The 13653-nt window shown below is 44.8% G+C and overlaps 1 protein-coding gene across 1 annotated transcript in view; it reads right to left on the reverse strand.

Moving 5' to 3' along the window:
- LOC112634982 (SH3 domain and tetratricopeptide repeat-containing protein 1-like) overlaps window positions 1-11642 on the reverse strand; it is a 39744-nt gene extending 28102 nt beyond the window's left edge. Inside the window, 1 exon segment of the mRNA XM_025402863.1 lies at window positions 11603-11642. Coding sequence (XP_025258648.1) covers window positions 11603-11642 — 40 coding nt within the window.
- Window positions 11643-13653: the final 2011 nt, after the last annotated feature.

The raw sequence follows: 13653 nt of genomic DNA on the forward strand, positions 1-13653 counted from the left end.
AGCAACGTGGAGACAGGAGACGCCCCCACGCACAAGGGCCAGCCTGGGGGCCTGCAGAAATGCCCATGCATCTGGGAAGAGGGAGAGAGGACAAGATACTTAAATGCTCCAAAATGAATAGAAGCCTCCCAAAAACTTCCCCCGAAATGGGGCAGGGATTTACAAAAGACCAAATCGAGCATGTGCAGTTACCTGAGCATAGCGCCACCAGAGCAAACTATCAAGGAAGAAACAGGGTCACTAGAAGCCTGAACCTCTACTCCCAGCTCTGCAACTCATTCACCCTATGACCTTGGTGAAGGCTCTTAGCTTCTGTGAGCCACAAGAGAATCATGGAAAAACAGAAGATATGAAAGTGCTCTACCTTTTTCACAGAACTGCTGAGGGAATAAAATCAGATAACAGATTTTAAAATTCTCTGTGAATTACAAAGCAAAATGCAAACGTATGAAATCATTCTTACCATTAATAACAGCACTGTAAAATTAAGAGCAGAGTTAAGACCACAGCATTTTCCATCCCCCGACTCCCGAGAGAAATAGTGAGTCCAGCTGATGTATTTGGGCAACCGCAGTATCTAGGCTTTGAGAGCCTCAAACCGCTCATGAACTCTGACAGTATCACTCCAGTCCAGTGCTCATTAAGTTCTCCAAGACAGCCAACTGACATAGAATACTACAGCTTTTTCAGCCGGGCTTGAAGCCCTCCAAGCTCACAGCACAGCTAAACAATGAAGAGGTTTTCTGCCACTAGACTCAAAAGCTGGCTTTTGTAAATTCCCATAGAAAGAACATTCAAGGCCAGGCATCGCGGCACATGCCTGTAATCCCAGCAATTTGGGAAGCCGATGCAGGACGATCACCTGAGGTCAGAAGTTCAAGAACAGCCTGGCCAATATGGCAAAGCCTCATCTGTACTAAAAATACAAAAATTAGCCAGGCATGCTGGTGGGCACCTGTAATCCCAGCTACTCGGGAGGCTGAGGCAGGAAAATCGCTTGAACTCAGGAGGCCAAGGTTGCAGTGAGCTGAGATCACGCCACTGCACTCCAGCCTGGGCGACAAGAACGAAACTCCATCTCAAAGGAAAAAAAAAAGAAAGAGCATTCTTTTTTGCTGATGTTAAATTTCCTGTGCTTGACGCAGAGAAATCATACAACACTGAAATCCTGAAAAACATATCATAAAAAGCATTTAGTGACTGAAAAGACATTCAATATAACCTGTAACAGTGAGTTCCCCTCCTCTTTCCAGCCAGCTCCACTAACGCTGTGACCCTTAACAATGCTTTCACTAACACAGAGGAAAATTAATAGGACCGCTTACCCCTCTCAGCTGACAGCTAAACCACTGTTTCTCCCTGGGCTCACTAAAGATGACCTTACCCAAAACCAGTCTGCAACGACCCTGTAGATGTTGACTAACGATTTCAAAATTCCCATATTCTTTGTCCACTCCTAAGGAAGATGAACTGAAGCCAGGTGTCTCCAAGTCAGAACTAACAGAGGCCTTAAACATCAGATGGCCCATTCCCTTCTTTGACAACCGAGGGATCTAAAGCTGAGATTATGGAATAAAACAGCCTGTTTAATAACAAAGCGAAAACCAAAGCCTAGTCACCCAACCTCTGGTCCAAAACTCCTGCGACAACCCAGCACCCATACAGGATGAGTCTCCCTAACCAGAAACTCCGAAATCCTCAACTTTTGAGTGTTGAGGTGATGCTCAATGAAATGTTCATTGGAACAGCTCAGACTCTGGGTTTTTGAATTCAGGATGCTCAACCAGCAGGTATAATGCAAATATTCAAAAATTCAAAAAAGGAAAAAAATCTGAGACACTTCTGAATCCAAGCAGTTTGGATGAGGGATATTCAACCTGCATTTTTTTTTTTTTTCCTCTAATGAAGGAAATTAAAAACGAGGCCCGAGCAAAGTCATTCAATCCATACTAAAGTCATTCAATAGTTTAATTAGTACCCATTTAAAGTTAAATGCTACCCGCAGATATTTAAAAGGATGAATACATACATGACTATAATCCCAGAACTTTGGAAGGCCAAGGCGGGAGGATCACCTGATGTCAGGAGTCCAAGACCAGCCCAGCCAGCATGGTGAAACTCCATCTCTAATATAAATGCAAAAATTAGCCAGGCGTGGTGGCGCACACCTGTTATCCCAGCTACTCGGGAGGCTGAGGCACGAGAATCGCTTGAACCTGGGAGGAGCACGTTGCAGTGAGCCGAGATCACACCACTGTACTCCAGCCTGGACCACAGAGCAAGACTCTGTCTCAAAAAAAAAAAAAAAAAAAAAAAAAAGAAAGAAAGAAAGAAAAAAGAGAATTTAAATTGTGTTTTCACATGCAGCCCATGTTCCCAGAACACAAGCCCTGCTCTATGCTCCAAGGGCACACAGGGTGCCCCTTCATCTAATACTCACCATATTCCATGGCAGCCATTAGCATGCGTCTGTCCATCGCACTAGACTTCCTGCACATGAGGCAGGGATCTTATATTATTACCTTTCTGTCCCCAGTGTCTGGCCTAGAAGACACTCAGCAAATGATTCCTGAACTAAGTCAGTTACTAAGATATGTTAAACTTGTAGTAACAAAATTGATTTAATAAGTTTGCCAATGCAGCCTTCATACCACACAGCTTAAATCTCAACCTGCGGGTTTATCTTGTGTTCTGCTAGATTATCACCTATTAACATTCAGGAGGCACCTAGTATGTGCTAGGCATTACTAATTGCTGGGGACCTAGCAGTGACAAAACAACATTCCTTGTTCAAAGAGAAGTTCTAATATAAAGAGGAATAGAAGGAACATGCTAGATTGATGAGAGAGATAAGAAAAGGACAGGCTGCCGTGGGAAGCACCTGGTCTTGTCTGGATGGTACACAGTTAACGAAGTCTGAGTGCTTCATACAGCATAAGGTCATCTCCTCCAAAAAGCGAATGAAGCTTTGATTCCCCAGTCCCAAAAGTCATCATAAAGATGTGCACAGCCACATGCTTAGTGTAGGAAGTGAAACCAAACAAACAAACAAAGCTCCAACTTCCAGAGGCAACGGTCCAATTATGAAATCCTCTGGCTACGTTCAATTGAAATTCAAGGTATTCAAGAGGCCAATATTTAAGTGATAAATTAACCCAACCACTTAAAACTAAAGTAGTGTTTGGTTCAAGGGGTAAGGGTATACTACCTTTTACAAATTTAATAGCTCTTAATATTTACATTTAAATACGATGATGATGCTGTAATAATAACTTTACTGAGTAGTTACTATGTGTTAGGCACCAAACTAAGCACTTAACACACACATTTGCATGATTCTGTGAGATGATAATGACCCCTTGTCATCCCATTTCATAGATGAAAGTCAGGTTTATATAAGCTTAAAAAGTTACCCCAAATGACACAGCTAGTTAGCAAAACCCAGGCAGCCTGACTCCATAGGCCTTGTTTAAAGAAGTAATATTTATAAACTGTCCAGCACAGAGGTGGTACAAACAAGAGTTCAATAAATGCCTAAAGAGTACTTCATACCCAAAATCGTTTCCCGCCAATCAAACTAGACTTACTCTGGTTCTACATAACCATCTGTCAAATTATTGTTCCATGAAGAAAAGGTGGAATGGGTAGAGATCAGAGTAGAGTGAGTAACTGGTAAATATACTTCATGACAGGTAGTAACAGGATATGACATTTAGGCTGTTTCCACATTTGTTTGCATAACACTTTTTCACAGTTCTAAAGCACAAGAACCATTCTAAGCTGGTGAAAGCATAAGGCATGTCTATGATCCAGGACTCCAATTCACTGTGGATCAGTGCATCTCAACCTTTACTCAACCTTTACAGTATATCAGAACCACCTGGGGGTTTTTAACAGCACTATACCTGCCCAGGCTCCATTCCTGCAGATTCTATTTCAACTGGTCTGGAGTAAGCACACATGCTTTTTTCACAGCCCCCCAGATGCAGCTAGGTTTGCAAACCACTGTCCAAGACGCTCTCACACTTCCGCTCAGTTCAACACACACTCACTGAGATTCTAAGCACTATGAATTGGGCTAAGTTAACAAGTCAGGCTCCACTCCCTAATAATATAGACAAAGAAACCAAGATCAGAGATTTATTCCAGTCCAAACCAAACAAATTGCCGGGTGAAAAAAATGTCCTGGCATAGTTTGTCATACAAAACAACTTCCTGCATCTTCCCAGTCAGTAGCCTAGAGACTGACTCTGAGCCATGAGAATTCAGAATCAGGGGAAAATGCCAATCTGAGGCATCTGCCACACTCCTAGCACACCCCCAAAAGCGCCCAGCTACATTTCACATCCACTGTCCTAACAGGGGTCAAAATAGGGAAGAGCACTGCAATACAGAAAACAGAGCCTGCTGGGCGTCAAAAGGCTGCAGAATTCCAGTCCTAGCCCTGCTACCAATCGGTCTACTCACTTCTCTCTGGTTCTGGTGTGGCCAAGAGTTACGCGAGAGGTTGAGACATAAAAGCACAGATGTCAGGCAAGCTCCAACATCCAAAATACATAGAAATTAAAAAGCATTAAGGTGATATCAAGGAATGTATAGCATCAACCAGAAAAGTATCTGAAGTATTCGTTTTCCCATTCTTAAGAAATCAAAAGTGGAAGCAGAAAATTGAGCAATCAGCCTACCAAGTTGACTGGGGCAACAGAATACACTCACGGATTCTGCTCACAACAGCGGGGGTGACAGACCAAAAGGAGAACTGTAGAGCGTCCCTCTCTCCTCTGTCCACCCATGCCACAAGCACATGAGTGCATCCACACGCAGCGCCCAGTCTCCTGTTCCACTGACGCCGGCGTCCACTCACCGTAAGCCTACTAAGTGCCACATGTGCTATGATGTTCCCTCATCTCATCACCATAGACATCCCTGCTGGAGGTGAGTATGTGACAGACGAAAATCACGGAGGCCTGGGGAGGATGAGACCCGCGTTCCCACTGCAGTGAGGGTGTGCTTGAGAGGGACCCCACGGCTGGGCCCTCCATGCCGCTCTCCTCAGTCATCACTCCCAGACCAGAGCAGCGAGGGGGAATTTTCTTCCTCTCACTATTTTCAGCCCCTTGGCTGACCCACCATTCCCCAGAAAGCTATCGAGTTCTGGCAGCTCTGAGACCACAAAGCCATAAACGCACGGGACACACAGCCCATCTGTCTCTAATGGGTCTTTTACTTGTCATGCTGGTCATTTCTAAGAGCAGATGGGTTAAGAAAGACTTGGCAAGTTACCACGAAATGACCCCTCCACTCCTCCCTGGGGGAAGGCTGACTAGCGAGCAGTCAGGCCGGCTTTCTTCCCCCACTCCCTGCATTCCCGTCCCCAAGGAGCCACAGACAATCCCACCAAATATAAGCAGGAGACAGCCGCCTCCTTCCTACAGCTGGAGGGGGGAAGGGTCCTCTCCGGCCTTTCTAACTGCATGAAATCCAAACTGTGAGCTGTACTGACCCGGGCCTCACCCATGTTGCAGGCATGTACAACACAGGTGCCCAGTAGTATCATCAGGCAGAACTACGAATGTGCTTTCCATCGTTTTCATACAATGATTCCAGAATCGCTATCCACACAGCTCCACTTCTCACACATACGACGTGCTTCACGGATTACACAGCATGTTCACCATGGCCCTCCCTCATCCGCTCCTCCCAGCAGCCTTGTGTGATCCCTTGAGGATGCTTCCTCATACTGAGGTTTGAAACCAAAACTTTCCCAAGAACATCCAGCTAGTGTTAGAACCAGGATATGAGGGCTTCTGATTCTAGAACCACTATTTGTGCCACTATTCCACATGGGCCCCTCCAGGGATTTCTGCCTGATCTTAAAATACAGACAGCAAATCTGTCTCTCTACAGTCCTGGGGTTCCCTATAGACAAGAAGTGAAACTTCTAACAGAAAGCTTATACTTATTTGGAAGGCTACCTGGGATATTTCTTTTAAGTTAGTTTGTTCATGTTTTGGAAAGATTGTTCCAATGGCAATGCGGGGCATGAAGTGTAGAAAGGATTCCATGATGAGGCAGAGAAACAATTCGGTGGCCCTTACAATGGTTCAAATGAGGCATGAGGCTCAAGCAGAAAGGACAGAGGGAAAATGCATTAGAAAGAAATGCAAAATGAAATCCACTCAGACCCAGGATGGAAAAAAGGGGATTAAGCATGATGGTGGTTTCGAGTTTGAAAGACTGATGAACAAGGATGTCATTAACTACTGCAAAGAGGTATCTGGGACCTGGGTGCACCAGTTTGTTTAACCATTCACCTGCTGAGCAGTCTCCGGGCTGTGTCCAGTTTCTAGCCTTTATAAATAATGCTGCTATGAACAGATACATATAGGCTTTTGTGTGAACATAAGTCCTCATTTCTCTGGGATAACTGCCCATGAATGTGAGTGCTGCCTCCTACGGCAATTGCACGTTTAGTTTTTTAAGAAACTGTCAAGCTGTTTTCCAGAATGGCTGTACCATCTTCCATTCCCACCAGCCAAGTGTGAGTGATTCCGTTTTCCCGCATCCTCACCACCATTGCTCTTGTTACTACTTTTTATTTTAGGCATTCTGATAGGTGTATAGTGACGTGGCTTTAGTGTGCATTTTTCTGATGGCTCATGATGTTGAACATCTTTTCATGTGCTTATATGTTATCTGAAATGTCTCTTCAGGTCTTTTATTCATTTTCAAACTAGATGACTTGGTTTCACTGCTGAATTTGGATAGTTGTTTATATATTATAGATATGAGTCCTTTATCAGACATGTGGTTTGCAAATAGTTTCTCCCAGTCTCTAGCTCCTCTTTTCATCTTTATTTTGCATTTTACATTTTAGTCCATGATCCATTTTGAGTTAATTTTTGTATGAGGTATGATGTTTAGATCAGAGTTCAGGTCTTTTTCCTATGAATAATCAGGTAGCCAGTAACTTTTTTTTAAGAGACAAGGTCTCACTCTGTCACCCAGGCTGGAATGCAATGACAGGATCAGAGCTCACTGCAGCCTCGACTTCTAGGCTCAAGTTATCCTCCAGCCTCGACTCCTGGGCTCAAGTTATCCTCCTGCCTCAGCCTCCTGGAGTAGCTGAGACCACAGGCAGGTGCCACCATGACCAGTTAATTTTGTTAGTTTTTGTAGAGACAGGGTCTTGTGCCATGTTCCCCAGGCTGGTCTGGAACTCCTAGGCTCAAGTCATCATCCCACTTATATGGGGCCAGGCAGTGGCACATGCCCGTAATCACAGCACTTTGGGAGAATGAAACAGGAGAATCACTTGAATCCAGGAATTCCAGACCAGCCTGAGCAACAGACGGAGGCCCTGTCTGTGCAAAAAATTTTAAACATTAGCTGCGCATGGTGTTGTACACCTGTGGTCCCAGTTACTTGGGAGGCTGAGGTGGGAGGATCTCTCAAGCCTATGGTGCTGAGGCTGCAGTGAGCCGTGATCGCACCACTACACTCCAGCCTGGGAGAAAGTGAGACCCTGTCTCCAAAAAAAAAAAAAAAAAAAAAAAAAAGCTAGAGCATCACCCATATTAAAAACAGGTATTGTCTTTTCCAAAATTTAATTACAGTTATATAATGGACATGTAAAATGTCCAGTTTGAAAGGTTGAAACATATATAACTCTAAGTATTCTTACCTTAAAATTCTGATTCCTACCTAAGATATCGCATACTGTTTACATAAGTATCACAATGCCTGGACAGCAACTAAAAATGTGTGCGAGGGAGAAAAATGATCATATATGCCTATTAATTAAGGTACATTTCCCCCTTATTACATAAAAAAGTCATCACGGCAAACCCCTGTGACTGTATCTAAAGCAAACCTACAGTTTTACTTCTCCGTATTATAAAATGCAAGGCTACAATTCAAATACTAAACACTTCCTGAAGCCAACTGTAGTTTACTTAAAATAAATGCCTAGGGTCTATATCAAAAATATGAAAAAGCTAGCTACTTCATAGCCATTCCAATCTAAGTTCAGCTTTTCTTTTTTAATTGACACATAATTGTGTACTGTACATATGTATGAAGTACACATAGTGATGTTATAATACATGTAATGTATGTGATCAGCATAATTAGCATATCCACCATCTCAAACATTTATCATTTCTTTGTGTTGGAACGTTCAATACCCTTTCTCCAATTATCTGGAACTGTATATATATATATATTTTTTTGAGACAAAGTCTGGCTCTGTTGCCCAGGCTGGAGTGCAGTGGTGTGATCTCAGCTCACTGCAACATCTGCTTCCTAGGTTGAAGCTATTCTCCTGCCTCAGCCTCCTTGGTAACTGGAGTTACAAGGCACCCACCACTATGCCTGGCTACTTTTTACATTTTTAGTAGAGACGGGGTTTCTCTACACATTGGCCAGGCTTGTTCAAACTCCTGACCTCAGGTGATCCACCCACCTCAGCCTCCCAAAGTGCTAGGATTACAGGTATGAGCCACCACGTCCAGCCTGAAACTATATATTCTTCTTAACTATAGTCATCCTATGTTATAGAACACTAGAACTTTTTCCTATCCAGCTATAATTTTGTATTCTTTAACAAATTTCTCCCTATCTGCCTCTTCCCTGACCCTTCTCACCCTCTAGGATCCTCTGTCTACTTTCAAATTCCATGAGATCCACTCCTTTTTGCCTTCCACATAAGTGAACATGTGCTGTGTAACTTTCTGTCCCTGGCTTATTTCATAATATCTTCCAGTTCCATCCACGTTGCTGAGAATAACAGGACTTCTTCCTGTGTTATGGCTGAATAGTACTCCACTGTGTGTGTATAAATACCACATTTTCTCTATCCATCATCTGCTGTTGGACACTGAGGCTGACTCCTTATCTTGGCTATGGTGAACAGTGCTGTAGGAAACAGAGGTGCGGATGCCCCTCCGACACTGATTTCCTTTTCTTTGGGTATCTACACTGTAGTGGGACTGTTGGATCACACTGTAAATTCATTTGCAGTTTTCTGAGGAACCTCCATACTGTTTGCCATAGTGGGTGCCGTAGCTTACTCTTACTCTTTTTCTTTTTTTCTCTTCGAGACAGAGTCTCACTGTTGCCCAGGCTGGAACACAGTGGTGCAATCTCGGCTTGCTCACTGTAGCATCCGCCTCCAGGGTTCCAGTAGTTCTCATGCCTCAGCCTCCTGAGTAGCTGGGATTATGGGCGCCCACCACTGCACCTGGCAAATTTTTGTATTTTTTAGTAAAGATGGGGTTTCACCACGTTGGCCAGGCTGGTCTTGAACTCCTGATCTCAAGTGACCCGCCCACCTCAGCTGCCCAACGGTGCTGGGATTACAGGTGTGATCCACCGCTCCCAGCTAATTTTTGTGTTTTTAGTAGAGACGGGGTTTCACCATGTTGGCCAGGCTGGTTCAAACTCCTGACATCAGGTGATCTGCGCCCGCCTCGGCCTCCCAAAGTGCTGAGATGTCAGCATGCGCCCCGCGCCCAGCCAGCTGCTCTAGTGCACACCCCCCTACAGTGTGTAAGAGCTCCCTTGTCTCCATAGCCTCACCAGCACTTGCTATTTTTTGTCTTTTTGATAATACTCATCCTAACATGTGAGATGATACCTCACTGTGGTTTTGATTTGCATTTCTCTGATTATAAGTGATACTGAGCATTTTTCTCACATATTTTTTGGCCATTTGTATGTCTTCTTTAAAGAAATGTCTGTTTTATTGGGTGTGGTGACACAAACCTGTAAGCCCAGCACTCAGAACGCTAAGGCAGGAGGACAGCTTGAGCCTAGACCAGCCTAGGCAGCATAGCGAAACCCTAGCGCAAAAAAAAAAAAAAAAAAAAAAAAGAAGAAGAAGAAGAAGAAGAAAAAAGAAATATCTGTGTCTGTTCAGCTTTTTGACCTCCAAAAATTAAGAGCCCATTTTGGAATCTGACGACCTGCCTGATTCAGAGACAATCTGTGTTTGGTTCTACTCTGCTACTTCCTATGTGACTTTGGGAAGTTCTCTTAGCCAATTTGAGCTCAACTTCCTCAACATTAACCAGGAATAAGTACCACCTGCCTCTGTTGGTTAATGCTGAGGACTGAAAGGAGAACCTCCACAATGCCACTTGACAATGCCGCCTGGCAGAAACCCTTCAATGCGGGACTGGTAGGATCATCTGAAGCTAAGTACAACTTTCCTTTCCACTGTCCCAGGCTCACTCTGCGTACGATTAGCAAGGAATAGCGAATAAAGGAAACCAAAATAGTTGCTTAATTTTTAATAAGAAATTTTTCAAAAGTGGGGGTGGTGGCAAAATAGGACGGAGAGGAGGGGAAGGAAAAGCAGCCGGTCTCAAGTTCTAGTCCAGGGCTCATCCCCGGCCTCCTCACTCAGGCAATCACCAGTCCCCACCTCCTGGGGAGGGGTACTTTCTCGGCTGGCTTCACCCACATGGAAGGCATTGCCACAGGTGTTCAGAAACCAGGAGCACCTTGAAATGGGCAATGTGCTTTGGGTAGGAGACCTACAATTTCCCCAAAGAAACCACGGCACAAAAGTGACCCACATAGGAGGTACCAACGGCTGTAAATACTTGGTGGCAAAAACTGATGTCATACCTTCTGTACAGGAGACACACACCCAAATAAAACTTGCCAAAGTAGCAGAGAAAAAAATACAGCAGACAGCCAGTGCCATTCTGTTACAGAAATATTTATATCCCAAAGCCAGGGACCTCTCTGGAACACTGTGTTTATTTCCACGTTTCATGGAAGATGTTTGAGTGCACTCACGTGTGTCTCAACAAACTTCCAGTCCCTGCTCTAAACCCTGTGGCTCCACAGCAAAACCCAAAAGCAAGTATCAGCTTTCCTTCCAAATGGGAAATTTCCTGACCTAGTGAAACCAGCATCAAATCCACTTATTAGGAGATAGCTGATTACAGGCGAAGCCCTCTAGTCCCAGGATGACTCCCCTCCTGCAGGAGCGGGAAGGATGGGCATAGCACTGGCCTGCCAGACCACATCTCCAGGCAGTTTGAAACCATGGCTGCTCAGGTGAGCCATGGTAAAAATCAAAACCAAGTATCTCTGAAAAGTGTACATGTCAAGAACCAGACCTCGGACCAGACTCAGCAGAAATGGATGTTGCAAGGTTTGTTCAGAGACCTCCTCTCCATGCCCCCTCTCCCCGGGACCTCCCTCCTTGCACTAGGAGCCCAGGGCCAATGGATCGCTCCCTTACCTCTAGCCCAGTGCATTTTCAGAAACAGCTCCCAGACTGTACCAGACCCTGAAATGTATTCACTGAATGCACTATTTCTTGAAATGATCATAAATCAACTGACTATAACAACAATTGTTTTAAAAGTGTTCTCTCTCTCTCAGGAATCGTGCCATGAGTTTGAGCAAGCAGCTTTGCTTCTCTCTATTGCAATTCTATCATTTGCAAAATGTTAACAATTACTGTGTTCATCCATAGCATTGTTGTAAAAAGCCTTAAGACCCACTTCATGTAGCCTGCCTGGAGCACAGACCCTGTCACATGGTAAATGCCCACTGAAGGTGAGTTATCTGTAGCTATTCTTACCTGCCACTCCAGCGAACAAAAGGAGTCGATCAGGACTCATCGTATCACCATGAAAGGATGTCCATGTCGACTACGCAGTGAGAATAGGGGAACTCAATGTTGATCAGGTACTATTTTGTTTTTTACAATGTGTACATACATATTTGTAGGCACACTGGAAAAGATCTGGAAGGAAATACACCCAGTGTTAATAGTGACTACCCCAAAGACACATTCATCCAAACACACAACAGAAAAACACTCACTATCTTTCTGTCTTCCATATCATTTGAACTATTTTCAATAACCATCTATGGCTTTTGTAAAGTTTTTGAAAGGAATTTATTGCATTTTTTTCTGGAGAAACAAGCAGGAGCATGAAAAAGGTGGAAACAGAAGGTAAAATGGAATGGGACTCAATGGAATTGAGTCCCAGCCAGGTTCAGCAGGTACAGGCACCACGCACCTCTCACTACAACTCAACACCAGCTCTCTCTTCTCTTGGTCCAATGGCCCAAGACTTAGAGATAAAATCTTTATTGTGATCACATCAATCACACCAAGGAGCTTGGAACCACCCTTCCACACTCCTCTGGTTCTGTGTACCTGCCCGGGGCTGTTAGCTTTCCTCCTGTATCTTTGGCTGACCTGTAATCCCCTAGTGGTGGAAATGCACCCTGACACTTAGCCATCATCCCCACAACACTCAGCACCGCATAGAGACCACGGCAGTGATGCCCACTCGGACTGTGATTCTACTTATAAAGAAAAGGACCAGGGGCCAGATGCGAATTGTCTTTGGTAACTCACCAGCTGTTGCTTGAACCAGAACAAAGCCAGGTCTCCTGATGCTCAGAAAAGAGCTAGTGCCTGTCCCACTGGAAACTTGGTGAAAATGTTTTGCTTGCTGTGAAAAGATGCACTACTGGAGAAGATGGGTGCAACTTCTCATGGAGGCACTCAGCCCAGATCACCAGGAAACAGGGCTGCTGGATGAGACACTTGGCCCAGATCACCAGGAAACAGGGCTGCCGGATGAGACTCTCGGCCCAGATCACCAGGAAACAGGGCTGTTGGATGAGACATGGGGCCCAGATCACCAGGAAACAGGGCTGCCGAATGAGACACTCAGCCCAGGTCACCAGGAAACAGGGCTGCCGAATGAGACACTCGGCCCAGGTCACTAGGAAACAGGGCTGCCAGATGAGACACTAAGCCCGCCCACCGGAAAGGAAATCTGGATGGGCAATGGAGGGAAATTCACACAGCCCAACGACAGCAACAGCATGAACAAAACAAAAAATACCTGACTGGAAAGCCATAGCCTGGCTAGCAGATTCGAAACAGAGCCACAGTCCTAGCAGCACATATCACTGCAACACAGAGCTTCAATCAGTGTGCGCACACTTTAAGTAGACATGTAAAATGTCCATGTTTTTGGAACAAGGGGGCTATTTGTGTGTGTGTGATGTCAAAGAAAACAGCTGAGAAGAAACTGTGGCAAGGAAATAGAAATAGGCGCCCTTACACATTGACAGTGAGATAACGGTATGGCCCTAACGGAAGGGAATCCAGCAACACCCATCAAAATTTAAAATGCGCAGAACCCTGGATCCCTCAATTCCATTTCTTTTTTTTTTTTTTTTTTTTTTTTTTTTTTTTTTCTTTGAGACGGAGTCTCGCTCTGTCGCCTGGGCTGGAGTGCAGTGGCCGGATCTCAGCTCACTGCAAGCTCCGCCTCCCGGGTTCACGCCATTCTCCTGCCTCAGCCTCCCGAGTAGCTGGGACTACAGGCGCCCGCCACCTCGCCCGGCTAGTTTTTTTTGTATTTTTTAGTAGAGACGGGGTTTCACCATGTTAGCCAGGATGGTCTCGATCTCTTGACCTCGCGATCCGCCCGTCTCGGCCTCCCAAAGTGCTGGGATTACAGGCTTGAGCCACCGCGCCCGGCCCCCTCAATTCCATTTCTAGCAATGCATCCTATGAACATATTCACGCAAATATGCAAGAATTATGTACAACTCAGCATTGATTAATCCAAACGGTTGGGAACAACCTAAATACTTACCGGT

Source organism: Theropithecus gelada, chromosome 11 (assembly GCF_003255815.1).
Source record: "Theropithecus gelada isolate Dixy chromosome 11, Tgel_1.0, whole genome shotgun sequence".
Lineage (NCBI taxonomy): Eukaryota > Metazoa > Chordata > Mammalia > Primates > Cercopithecidae > Theropithecus > Theropithecus gelada.